General features: G+C 36.4%; 1 protein-coding gene across 2 annotated transcripts; it reads right to left on the minus strand.

Moving 5' to 3' along the window:
* Positions 1-850: 850 nt before the first annotated feature.
* LOC104226778 (uncharacterized) lies at positions 851-12,020 on the minus strand. 2 transcript variants are annotated; one of them, XM_009778837.2, is made up of 27 exons: positions 11,832-12,020; positions 11,470-11,711; positions 10,959-11,120; positions 9,873-10,038; positions 9,640-9,756; positions 9,421-9,554; positions 9,176-9,335; positions 8,190-8,254; positions 7,386-7,472; positions 7,005-7,120; positions 6,460-6,634; positions 6,277-6,387; positions 6,117-6,195; positions 5,872-6,015; positions 5,671-5,784; positions 5,458-5,579; positions 5,275-5,357; positions 5,066-5,190; positions 4,761-4,881; positions 4,552-4,689; positions 3,581-3,677; positions 3,325-3,450; positions 2,124-2,216; positions 1,929-2,034; positions 1,651-1,793; positions 1,442-1,528; positions 851-1,360 (listed from the first exon to the last, which is right to left on the minus strand). In XM_009778837.2, the coding sequence occupies exons 2-27, from the start codon at positions 11,626-11,628 to the stop codon at positions 1,232-1,234; spliced, it is 3,159 nt and encodes a 1,052-aa protein (XP_009777139.1). In that variant the 5' UTR covers positions 11,629-11,711; positions 11,832-12,020; the 3' UTR covers positions 851-1,231. The 2 variants fall into 2 exon arrangements, with proteins under 2 accessions (XP_009777139.1, XP_009777140.1); XM_009778838.2 differs by having other exon boundaries at positions 11,810-12,020.
* Positions 12,021-12,680: the final 660 nt, after the last annotated feature.

Genomic DNA, 12,680 nt, shown 5'->3' on the forward strand with positions numbered 1-12,680 from the left:
CAGCTATAGAAATTCCCACAGACGGCGCCAAATTGTCTGACTCAAAAGATATTGAAATCTTTTTGAGCAAATCAATCAAAGATGAAGGGGTAAATCGTAGCTGAATATAATAATATCTAGAATAATAAGTAGAGAGAAGAGAGTTGCCAAATTTCTTTTCTTCCAAAGTTTGTAAATCTTTCCCTAGTCTCCCCCTGTTACAATATTTTTTATCCTCTTATATACTAGAGAGGAATTCCTCTTAGTTGTAAAAACAAAAATACAAAGAATCTTTTACGGAATATTCTTAATGTCCCCCAAAGGACTTACTCTACTGCAGCGGTCGTACTGTTTCTTCTTTTGCCCTAAGGTCGTATCCCTTAGGGCGTCGACTCAGAGATACCCGGTCATTTGTCGTACTCATTATAGGTCGTGGTAGGTCAAATTTGGACTCGTACAATTACTACTTCACTTTAATTTTCGTTGCACCTGTAAAGCTTTTAAATATAGCATAACCAGGAGATCTAATTTGTCTCTTTCACCAAGAAAAAATAAGAGAAAAAGATGCTTTAAATATGACTTTAGTTGAACTCATATTCTGCTGTTGATACAGGAAGGTGATCGTATTTTGATATTTCTGCTGAATTTATTTTATATTTTGCCTAAGCCTTTATAATGTTGTCCTATCATGTTTTATGTTATCAGGAATACCAATTATTGTATTTGGTTGTTGTGTGCCAAATTAATTAAGCATCATCGTCATATAATTAATATTAGTTGACATAAATATTAAGAGGTCTCCTAGGACCTAGAGATAACTTGAATATCTTGGAATAACATATCCAATATATCAAATACAACAAAATAAATAGAAATCGACAAGAAAAAAATAGTATAGATAAAATTCATTTTCATCTTAATTAGCATAGAACAATTTGTAGTGGCTCAACTGGTTAGAACAGAAATGAAAATAATTGAGTAGACAAAATAGAAGATAATGCCTCGCACTAACATTTTTTTCCTTTAGTTTTTTTGTTTTCTTCTTTCCTCTTTCTTTTCCTCAAATAATAAAATGAATTTCTCATTACAATTACAGATGATTGTTGGCTCCTCGATTAGAGAACTCCACATATACAAAAGTTGTGCTGCAAAATTTGAAGAGCTCTCTGCCAGCCAACAGTAACCTTGATAATAATACGCATAGTGTACATATACTTGTTACACCAACGCTGGCAACATTCTTTTAAACATTTTAATTGTTGCGTTTTAGAGCCTTGACAACATGAATACTTCTCACAAGGCCTTTCCCGACCTCGCCTATGGTTCTTAGCGTATTCAGAAGATCCTTGCTCTCCTCTGTCGAGTCATCATGCTTTCGTTTCTGGAAAACAGGACACAATTACCATCTTGTTATTGAACATCCAAACATCATTTGTTACTTCAGTACAACCAGAAAGCATACCTTTGAACTTGCTTTTCCTAATGTAAGACCAAGAGCATCACCACCCAAAGCATCGTGCCACACCTTCACCACATCGGGAAATCCTCTCTGCATCAGATGGGGACAGGAAGAAAGGGGAAAATCTTCAGCATCACAGGAACAAGGGGATCAAGGGATTGAATAACTGACTTGCACCTCAGTGGATAAAAATGTCAGCAATAAGTACTTGCCTGGATATCTGTAATAAAGCACCTTATTGGATCAAAATTCACCATCAGCTTACTTTTCAGTTCCCCATAGTTCACTTTGAAGTCTCCAGGCAAAATGAAAGGATGGAAAATCTTGGTTGCATGCCCCCGCACCACACATCGCTCTGGAAAGAAATTGTAAGTTTTTAGACTCTACTTAGTATATGAGTATCAATGCTTAATGGATGAGAAGGGAGGAGGAAATAGAGGTGCATATCATGAGGAAACAAATAAGCACAAAGCTAGATGAGAAAAAGAACCTTGTTTGAGCTCGGATGGAAAGAGAAGATGCTGGGGGTAGGGCAATTTATCCCTGTGGAGAAGAACAACAGCATCATAGTTGTTCAGAGGCGTGCGGAGAAGACACTGCAGGATGGAAAATCAACAGCACTATGAATGACACGACATATGGAAAACAATTCACAGGGGCCGGAAAAGTTGATATTTTTACATACTTTCCATCCATAAGAATCATATCCATCTTGCAAAATCAGTTTGGTCAACAAATTCGCACTGCTAGTTGAATAAGTCACCAATCTTCTTAGCTCCTAATACACAAAAGTACCCAAATTAATGGCAGAGGAAAAGCATACCAATCATGAAAGCTTATCAAATCACACAACGATCACAAGAGGAGTTTGTGCCCACAAGACCACTGAACAACAATATCTCCTAAAAAAAAAAGTAAGGGCGCCACACCTACATGCTCAGATTGTGTAAAACTAAAGGCTTTATTCTGTCCTGGTTCCATAGAAGGCTTAAAAGCTTTATTTTGTTGTTTGGTTGCTTGATCTTGTAATATCTTACGATCCATAATGATAGCAATATTTATCATTTTAAGTAGTAGTCCTATGTCCCAAACTTAACATCCATGATTGACTTTATGAAATTATTAAGATGAGAGTTGACTGAGAAGCCATTGCTTAATCTTTTTTAAAAAATTTATTTTATGAAAGGGATTGCTTAATACAATTTTTTGGGTGAACATAAGATCATAAGTTATTTTTAGTTACTTGAACAATAAAAAAAGTTTATTTAGTTACTTGATGAGAGAGGAATAGCCTAATAGTTAGGACCCTAAACTCCAACCACAGAATTGAGAAAAAAATAGTTTTTTCTTCATTATCTAGGAGTATAGAAGAGTAAAAGCTGCCCGAAAAGTAGAAACGTAGATCTGGTATAATTTTGTGTTTTATATATGTTTGATAAGCTTCCTATTGAATAAAGCAAACGTTCAGTTTGAGAGTGAAGTTTTAAGTTCTAACCTCAATGGTCCAAATATAGTACAGTAGAAATCATTATTGCAAACAAATGAAATACTTCTCCTTTCTCCTATATGATGCTATCACAAAGAATAACATTGATAAAGCATGTGGTTTGCATATAGTAATTAAGAATTACTCCTGTTGTGAGCATGTATATGGTAGTTAGGCAGCAGCAAAAGATAGGTTGCGGATGGAAATCTCTCCAGCGGCCACTTTTCTACAGTTGAAACTTTGGTCATACCTTCAAAGATGAATTCCCTTAAGATGGCATCTAATCTACAGGGTTTTCTAAAGATGTATAAAGTATAAACTATTGGGTGCAAAATATCAATATTAGGATGTAAAACAACATTGTATCTTCCCAAGCGCTTGATAGTTGAGAACCACTTACTGCTGTAGTTGGTGAGGATCTTGTCCATGCTTCAGATGTGACGTCATATTTAGTAGCTAAGAACATTGCAGGACCTAAATTTTGAGTATCTTTTTCATGCTCTTCTCTACTCCTCATGAAATTCTCCTGTCAAATTCATATGGAGATAGCATTTTGGATTGAAAAATTATTACATGGAAAAACAAGAAAAGAAAATGGCAAATATTTTCCCATGAAAAATGCCCTCCAAAGGTTGATTACTTGACTTGGTACTTACATTAATCTTATTTTTCTCGTCAGTTGAAAAGTCGCCATCAAAATCAACGATTAAGGGTGAAAAGGCCCAATCATATTCTGACAATAACCGTAAGAACCTGTTTAAGATACAGATTATAAGAAAAAGAGACCAACATACAAAGTCTATCAAATAAAATATGAAACTGAAAGCACCACGCTAGATTTCATTTCGTCCACTTCTTACCTCAAAACAACAAAGAGAAAAAAAGGAAAGTAGTATTAAAAGGGAAAAAGAATACAGCTACCATAGCTTAAACCTTGGTTTGCAAGACACTCCACCAGCTAACTGCTCGCCAGAGTATGTTTTACCGTGATTACTGTTATGTCAGTAACTTTTGTCTTATGTAGATCTTCTAGCCTACATGGTTCAATCTATTAGCAAAAGTACTGTACTTCCACCCTATTTTTCCTATTCTTTTGAGGAATTTGCTGCTGTTCCAATACAGATGCACAAATTGTCATGCAGAGATAAAGTATCCACCACATTCTCAGGATGATCTTGGGGCTTGAAGCAAATGACTCAAGTTACCCTCCACCAGATACCATTGAATGCACATAAAGTTAGCTATTTTATTCAAGGTTATAACATCTACCGTGTTGTGGAAGAAAAATAAGTTGCAAGTGACACATGCAAACATACACAAGGGAAAAGAAAAAAAATAGTCTATTGTAAATGAGAATGAGCAAACATAGTTTAGAAACAACTACAGAAAGTGGACACTAGCTGATACACGTATGACAGCCACCCACAATTTTGCAGGAAATCATGAAGGTTCTAGGAAGAGCACAATTATGTTCCAAGCAACCAAATTGTAATTCTTTTGTTCTTGAGAGTCAACTCAGAATCATATAGTTAAGAGTATTTGACTGTGGAGAACTGGGGAAGAGGGAGGAAGTAAATGGTAAACTGATTGAGTAGAATTAATGAATTCTGAGTGACAAATATTAAACCTCAAAAATCCTGTTATTCGGGAGAAAGTAGGTTCAAATGGCAAAGGTCTCAAGAAAAGATATGAAACCAATAGTTCAACTGCCTCCTCCGTCAGCACTGTGGAAAATAGGTGTGCAGAGACCCATCTTTTAGCCAGCCTGCAAAGCAAAGAGGTAATGAGCTATAAGGAGGAGCAAAGAGGGCATGGAGTACGAATTCAGGTTCTTACCGAACTATTGGTCCATATACGGGATAACGACCCCTTAAAGCATTAATCTTGCTTGCGTGTTGGTGTCGTAGAAGAAGTTCTCTGTCAGCAGAGAGGCTCCATTGATGTCGACTATTATTACCTATAGAAAAGAATAATTCTTTATCAATTATGCAAAAATATGTTCTTGCAGAAAGAACAGTTGGTCACTACAGGCATAAGTGTCTTCTTCTTTTATAAGGTAAAAAGTTCCATTAGAATAGGGAAGTTTCCCATATACAAGAAGGATAGCACAAAGTAGAGAATACAGGCACAAACTATCTTACTTTGCCCAGTCACCAAACTTAGAGCTCTTTCATGAGAAATTTTAAGGCGGAATGCATAGCCAGACATCAGAACATCTACATCATCTTCTGTAGCGGTAAACATCATCCCCCAATTGTTCTGCAGACTGCCATAATAGTGCACTTAAACAACTTTAACGTAGGCTTACATAAGAATATCGTTCCTGAAAATAAGCTCAAGAAAGACTAACCTCTCAGCAATTCTGAGAAGAAACGCAGTTTTTGTCTTCTCTATTGCAATTTCGTCCATTGGCCAATTTCCAGATCCTTCAAGCTATTAAAAAGAAGGGGAGGGGCGGGGGGGATTCTTAGGAAGTGCTGGAATTTAGTGCAGAATATACAACAAAATCACATGCAGGGATAGCTCTTCATGCCTGAATCATAACTTCAACTGGATTTATACAGGTTGAAACAGGCTTCCTTAGTTTTATGTCAACACCCTTCTCCTGTGCCAAAGGATGAGGCATGGGCGGGAAGACAGATGTCATCCTGAAAGCTGTGACTAATGGTAAGCACAAAGCACTTTTGCAGTAACAGAAGCATGAAATATATATTGTGTGAACAGCATTTGAATAAAGAAAGGAAACCTGAGTCCAGAGGTTGCACAGTCGACACCTTTAGTGGAATGTCATTAAGTTGAAGCAAACGCTTTGACAGCTCTTCAAGTGCCACCAGCAAACTTTTTGAGAATGATATAGGATCTGAAAATCAACTTCATTATTCACAAAGTTCATTCTTCAACCTTGAGAAGACATAAGGCTGAAAGTAACCAGCAATATTAACCATACCTACATCCCTGTGGAGGAGACAAAAATCAAGTTGATCCCCAATAGGAATGATTTTTTCTTTAGGTATGGAAAGATGCCTAGACAAAATATGCTCGGCAATATCTTTTATGATGAGATGCCTTTCCCATTCCTCACGTTCCCATACTGGCAATTGAGGATCATACAGAATAAAAATAAAAAGATATCAATTTCAACAGTCTCCGGGTCTGGCAGAAGCAGAAACAGAAGTATATCTATGACCAAACCTGCAACTTCAGCTATTCTACTATCACGAAACTGTCGAAGAGTCGCCTTTTCTCCCCAAAACTTCCGAAATTCTAAAGCCTGGTGGAATGTGACAAGTATGAATGAGTAAAGCAGACTGAACCAGAAGTTAACTGGATAATCAATGAGATAGACTTGTACCTTATCTCTTTCCTCAGGGCTAGGACCTATGACAGTCATTTTAAAGGCCAACTCTGCTGATTTGACAGACATCCCAATAAGCAACGGCTCATTGTCTAGCTCCGACAGTCCCTAGAATAGTTTGTTACCAGAACAAGATCAGTTATGCACTATCTTAGTCGAAGAACAGCCGATGATATATACCTCTTCAAAGTTGCATTCAGATGCAGTGTTTCTCCAAATAACACGAACAGACTTGGATCTGTCTCTCAACCCTTGGTCCATGAGAGAGAGTACCTTCTGCTCCTGAGATCTCCAAAATTCATCGTCTAAGCAGAATCCTAAGCTAGAAAGTACACTGTTTCCCCTCAAATTCAACCTATAGGATCACAGTATGATATAAGTGATCTTGCTAATTGACAAAACCAAAAAGGCTAATATAATAGGTTTATACCCCCATGAATATTCATGATGGAGAATGTAGAAATAATCACTTAATATTAGACCCATGCTTGTTAGCGTTTTTCCCTAACATTCTTCTGTTGCATCCCCTTACTGAGGACCAGCAGGACATAGGTATTACAAATCTTTCAGTAGATATTCTAAAAATTTAATCATTTAATAGGATGACTAGCTCCTAAAAGCATCATTCATAATTGCCACCATGAATTCACATGTCTGATAATAACAAAAGGAAATTCACTTCGAAGACATTAATAGGAGAGCAAAAATAGTTTCCTTTGATGCACCTCACGCAGTAGTCATATCTAGCGGGAAAGTCTATCTTTGTGATAAAAAGCTCATCAAAGCCACCATCTCCACATTTATTGATGCAATTAACTGCCAACGCAGCCTCATTGCGCAGCTGTAAGTTAAAAAAGCAATCAAAACATTTTATTAGTGGAACATGAATCAGACATGAAATAGACAGAAAAAGAAATAAAAAATCGACCAAAATCCTTTCTCCTATTCACTTTGTTGGAGCATCTGAGGAACAAACTATGGAGGAAGGGCGGTGTTATTATTTCTCCATTCTCAGTAGCTATTAGATCATTATGATCAAAATGACAAAATGCTCTAATTGTTTAGATCAAATCAACTGAAGGTGCACTTAAATTCTCATAAATCACCTCTTCGAAACCATTGTGCGACAGACGGAATGCCAAATTGAAGTCCTCAAATGAATTGCAAATGACCACAGGAAACAACTGCATATCCTGAAATTTCAAACTTAAAATGAGAATGGGTAAAAGAGCACTTAAAATTATTATACCTGTCTCAATACCTCGGAGACATAAAAGAGAAATAAGAAGCTGAAACAAAATGGAACTCATGCATCTCATGAAGAGGTACCGCAACAATTAGATAGTGAGATGGGAGTTCTCGAAGACCGAACAATGGCATTTCTAACAAGGCTTTTAGATGCTTACACCTAAAATACATGAAAATGGAGGAATGAACTAATTAAAAGCCTATTTTGTTTTGATTATGTCACCTATTTAGACAACTAATAAAAAAGGGATCACTAACAGTTCGTTATCAACCCAGAAAATAGATTTTGTAAGCATAATAACCAGAGACAGACTGAAAGCAAGTTATAATAATTTTAGCTGAGACAACCAAACAAGAACATGCACTAATGAAATGTAAGGTGGGAACAGGTCTGACATTCTTCCGTGAACATTGCTTGGAAAGGTGAAGCTCCATTCTCTGCACCAGATGATTTAGTAGCTTTTCTCAGCTTGTTGATAGTTAGTTTCTTTTTTATCAAAAAGATATTGGATTTTTACTTCTTAATTAAATCCTTCCAACTCTTTCCAATTGAGTTAATCATGAAACATAGCTACATCTTTTTATAGTCTCTAGCACACTTCTTTTGGTAAGTATATCTTCTTAAGTAACTTGTAATCACCAAAAATAGCAAAGCAATTAACCTTGTTAGAAGCTTTTTCATGCTGGGGCTGAATAAAAAGCCCTTTGTCCCATGTCTTAGAGGTGGCTGCAAACACAGAGAAATAATTAGTTCTTCAGTTGTTCCCTAACTCAACCAAATAAAAGATAAGTATGAAAATCACACTAATTAAGATATTTATCTTGCCATGATTAGCTAACTCCAAGAAATGAAAAGATAAAAGATCTAGATAAACAAAATTACTACAGCACCAAATGCTCGGAAATATAAGTTCTAGAGCAACTCTTTTGTAACATTATTTACCAGGACTACTTTGCTAAAATCTTACAAGTTGAGTTTAAATAAGCCCATAAGTTCAGTTCATATTCATGTTAAGGTTATTAACAAATGTTTCAGAGACTAATAAGTGTTTGGTTGGATTTTTTTTCTTCCGGTATAAGCAATACCGGTATTACTAAACTCTGTATCACAATCTATTTTCAATGCAATGAATCAAAATTTTGTCAAAGAAAGTATATGCACTTAAAAATCTAGGGATTATTAATACAGTATTACAGTCCATGCAAATCCTAGAATAACTTTTCTTATGGACCAAATAACCCCCAAGTGTTTGATGCCCATAAGTCTAGGATGAACTAATAACACTGCAGCTAAAAAATTTATTCTCATCTTGTTCAATGCATAACACAAAGGTCGCAGTGAAGTTTGCCCCCATTAAGCTGAGTACATAAAGGAGGCATGCCTAAGGAGAGCTCGGCTAGCAACAAACAAGAGAGTGAGTAGGGAATTCTTAGCATACTCAAGGGTTTCATAAATTTCTTAAGTTTAGGTGATTTGGTCAACTTTTCTTTTCGACCAACTCCAACCAAGAAGTACTTAATCCTCTGTCATATCTTACATTTTCCAACTGAAGCCTAGCATATCTATGTCTCAATCTCGAATATGTTTTGTCTTCTACTTGTGCAGGTAATCATAGTACAAGGAGGAAAACCAGGACAGAATACATACCGATGAAGTCCACTGTGATGCGAAATATCTGCATTGTATTCATGGAACTGTTTATATGATGCCTCCCAGGCTTTGTTGCAAGGAAGGCCAATATTACAGAAATTAGAAACCCATTTAAGCAATCATGGGCATAGATTGAACTCCTCTGCCGAGCCCACACCTACAGAAATGTAGCTTATATAATATTCTGTCTAAGAAAGCAAGCTATTGGACTATATTAGTTCCTTAAAACAAAATTGGCATACTTTTAGCAGTATCAAGGCTTCTCCCAATTCTTTCCATCCAGAGAAAGTTCTTTTGACAAATTCTGCATTACCCTCAAGAAACAAGTCCTCCAATATACTATTATTGTACCTTGGTGTTGCTTGTAAAGCATCTCCTACAAGTGGAAGTAAGTGCAATCAATGTTAAGAAGCAACTCATTATGAGCAAAGGAGCTTGACAAAATATCCAAATATATAAACCTTGTTTGAGAGTACGGATATTGTTTCGCTCCAAGCGAAGCTTTGTTGCACTGAACAAAGATGTTGCAGTGGGAATTATTCTCACAACAAATTCAGCATTTCCAATAAGCTTAACAGCTTCAATAACAAAACAAAAAATCAAGTCAGTTAAATAAACTGAAATTTGCAGTAGACGCCAGAAAACTATATCCACTAAGAAGCAAGAGAAGGTAGGGCAGATAGTCTGACTCGACCTGGATAGATAAGTAATATAGGTTTCCGAGCCTCATTTTGGAAACTAGACCACCTCACAGCTCTGATTAAAGGAGATTTTTTCAGCTGTTCCTTGATTTTACAGAGATAAAGGAATCTTTTGGCGTGGTATCGATAATTTAGGTAATCTTTTTCATAAAAGCACTCCTGCCAAAGGAAAAGATTAGGAAAAAAACAAGATATGTCACAACAAGAAACTAAGACGAGCAACATATCATGAATGTGGTTATCCACTATGAGAGGAAAAGATTAGGAAAAAAAACAAGATATGTCACAACAAGAAACTAAGATGAGAAACATATCATGAATGTGGTTATCCACTATGAGACCGGCATAACCATTTTGCCCAAGACAATTTGGTTCCGATTATCTGCACTGGAAGCATTTCGTACTTACCCTACACACCACTCACTCGGCATTCAAAAGAATGAACTTTCACCTATGATAGATCAATGAACTTATAATTCTTTCTTTTTGATAAATATGAACTAATAATTCTATAAGATCTGTAGAACCAATCGTTCCATGTCTATTTACCCAGGCCACTATTCTTCAAGTAAAAAAAGCCTTTGACCAGGATTCATTTAAGTACAACTTTGTTCAATTGCTCCACATTCATAGTTCGAAATATAGAAGGCATATATTGTGGTAAAAAAATAAAAGCTATAGCGGGGAGATGGAAAACAAATAGTTTGCATCATGTCCCCTGCCTTGCTGTTAAACCAACTGTTGGATGGACTCAGACCAAGTAGAGCAGTTTCTGATATCAAGATATTTGATTGTTTTGAAATTAAAACTTCCTCATATTTCATGGCTTATAAATCCTGCAGCATTATATAGACTAAGAAAGAGCTAAAAACGACAATTTAGAGCTCTGACCATTTGAAACAATGTGAATTTTTTTCCTTTTTACATACCAAGCTTATTACATTATCATGTAATAATCAAGTAAAACATTTGAACTTAGCCTCAAACTGAAAAGTAAATAAATTACACAACAATACAATCAAGTAGTGCTCTAAGGCACTCCGAGATTATGACTTTCTAAAGGAAAATAGACGGCACACCTTTGGCAAGTGAAGAAAAAGATCCACATTTAGATCTGGTTTGGTAACGCATTGTATAGAATAACTCCCGCTAATTTCTAAAGATTTTGGCTTCTTAAACGTGAATTCCACCTTATCAGCTTTGATGTCTCTAACAAACCCTGGTGCCAAGTCAGCCGTAACCTGCCAAATAATGCTTCACTGTTAAAAGAGGGGAGTGGAGAAGCAGAGTCAGCTAACTCAGCATAACTAAAACTGACTTGTGCTAATAAGAAAAGGAGCCCACAACCAAGGGCTGATCCAAGATTTAAACTTCTAGTTGCACCCACTACTATTTTGTGTCAGTGAGTGTGACTTAGTGTGCGATACATTTTTTAAAGTGTTCAACTATACATGTATATATGTTTGTGCGTCTATGTGTGTATACAGAGAGAATTCAATAAAGATCCCTGCAGACAACATTACTAGTTTCTCCAATATATGTTATATTTTTGTCCTACGAATGACATAAAGGTTTTAGAAAGAAATTGACCTGGTCTTCAGGGATTTTATCAATTGCTTCTTTTATGGCGGAGACGACCTTGTCCACAGTTGCAGTGATTTCAGGGGAGTATTCGAGCTGGACCTCCTTCAACAGCTCCTTCACCTTCAAGTTCATCGAGTCCGTGTAAGTTAATGTATCCGACGCCATTGCTCTGCAATTTCCAGCTCAAAATTTCGTAAGAACAAGCTATTGATTATTTTTCGCCCTTGTGCACTCACTGCCTTCCGCCACTGCATAAAATCTTTTATGAGCCATATAGTGAAATTAACCCTTACAAAACTCAAACTAGTACATAAAGTGATAAGATAAATTTAATTAAAGCTGATACCCAGAAGGTGCTGCAAATTTACCCCAAAAAAAAGTTACAAAGAAGCCGCCGAGATAAGCAAGAAGTTGACACTTTGCTTGAAATAGGAAAAGGCGGAGAATTGACAATAATTAGGGTGGTTGGAGTTTTGGCGTACTTGCACAGAAGAAGAAGAAGAAGAAGAAGAGATGGAGCGCTTTTTCGCCTAAAACCCTGCGCTGCTGCACGTGAAATGTCTAAAACCTCGACGAAGAAACAGCTAATGGGCCTTTTTTATCTGGGTTCGCTTGGGCTTGGGCGACAAATTCAAAAATAGCCAAATTTACAACGTTCAAAAATAGCTCAGTTTTAAAGTAATAAAAATTTAGTCATTTTTCAGATAAATTTGAGCGAAAATATTGTTCAAAATCCGAAAAATATGTCAGTATATTATACGCATAAGTATGCTTGAACTCCAGCATATTATACTGGAGTTCCAGCATGTATAATTGTCCAGTATAATATACTGGAGTTTGGAGCATCGGTGCTCCAGTCTCCGGTATATTATACTGGAGTGAGCAAAGTATACCGATCCAGCATAATATGCTGGAGTTCATATACAGGTGCACCGAACTCCAGTATATTATGCTGGACCGGTATCTATTGCAGCAAGATAGTGGTTATTTTTCATTAACTTCGTAAACGTTGACTATTTTTTGAATGACCAGTATGAAAATTGGCTATACCGTGCTATTTTTACTTTGCTTTGTAAGCACAAAAGTAGTTTAAAATTGTGGCTCATCAAATGTGAGATTTGGGCTAAACCTAAGGAGACTTCAGTACCCAATATGAACGGTTGCTAATTAGAGAGTTGAGGCTTCCAATGGCCTTTTTTAGGCCACTATTTAAATTT

Source organism: Nicotiana sylvestris, chromosome 2 (assembly GCF_000393655.2).
Source record: "Nicotiana sylvestris chromosome 2, ASM39365v2, whole genome shotgun sequence".
Classification (NCBI taxonomy): domain Eukaryota; kingdom Viridiplantae; phylum Streptophyta; class Magnoliopsida; order Solanales; family Solanaceae; genus Nicotiana; species Nicotiana sylvestris.

Excerpts from the sequence above, each read along its gene's own strand:
- LOC104226778 (XM_009778837.2), bottom strand. The coding sequence starts at position 11,628 with ATGGCGTCGGATACATTAACTTACACGGACTCGATGAACTTGAAGGTG. Across the intron at positions 9,757-9,872 it reads TATATTACTTATCTATCCAG|CTGTTAAGCTTATTGGAAAT; the intron begins GTCGAGTCAGAC and ends TTGTTATTGAAG. Across the intron at positions 9,336-9,420 it reads AAGCCTTGATACTGCTAAAA|GTGTGGGCTCGGCAGAGGAG; the intron begins GTATGCCAATTT and ends ACATTTCTGTAG.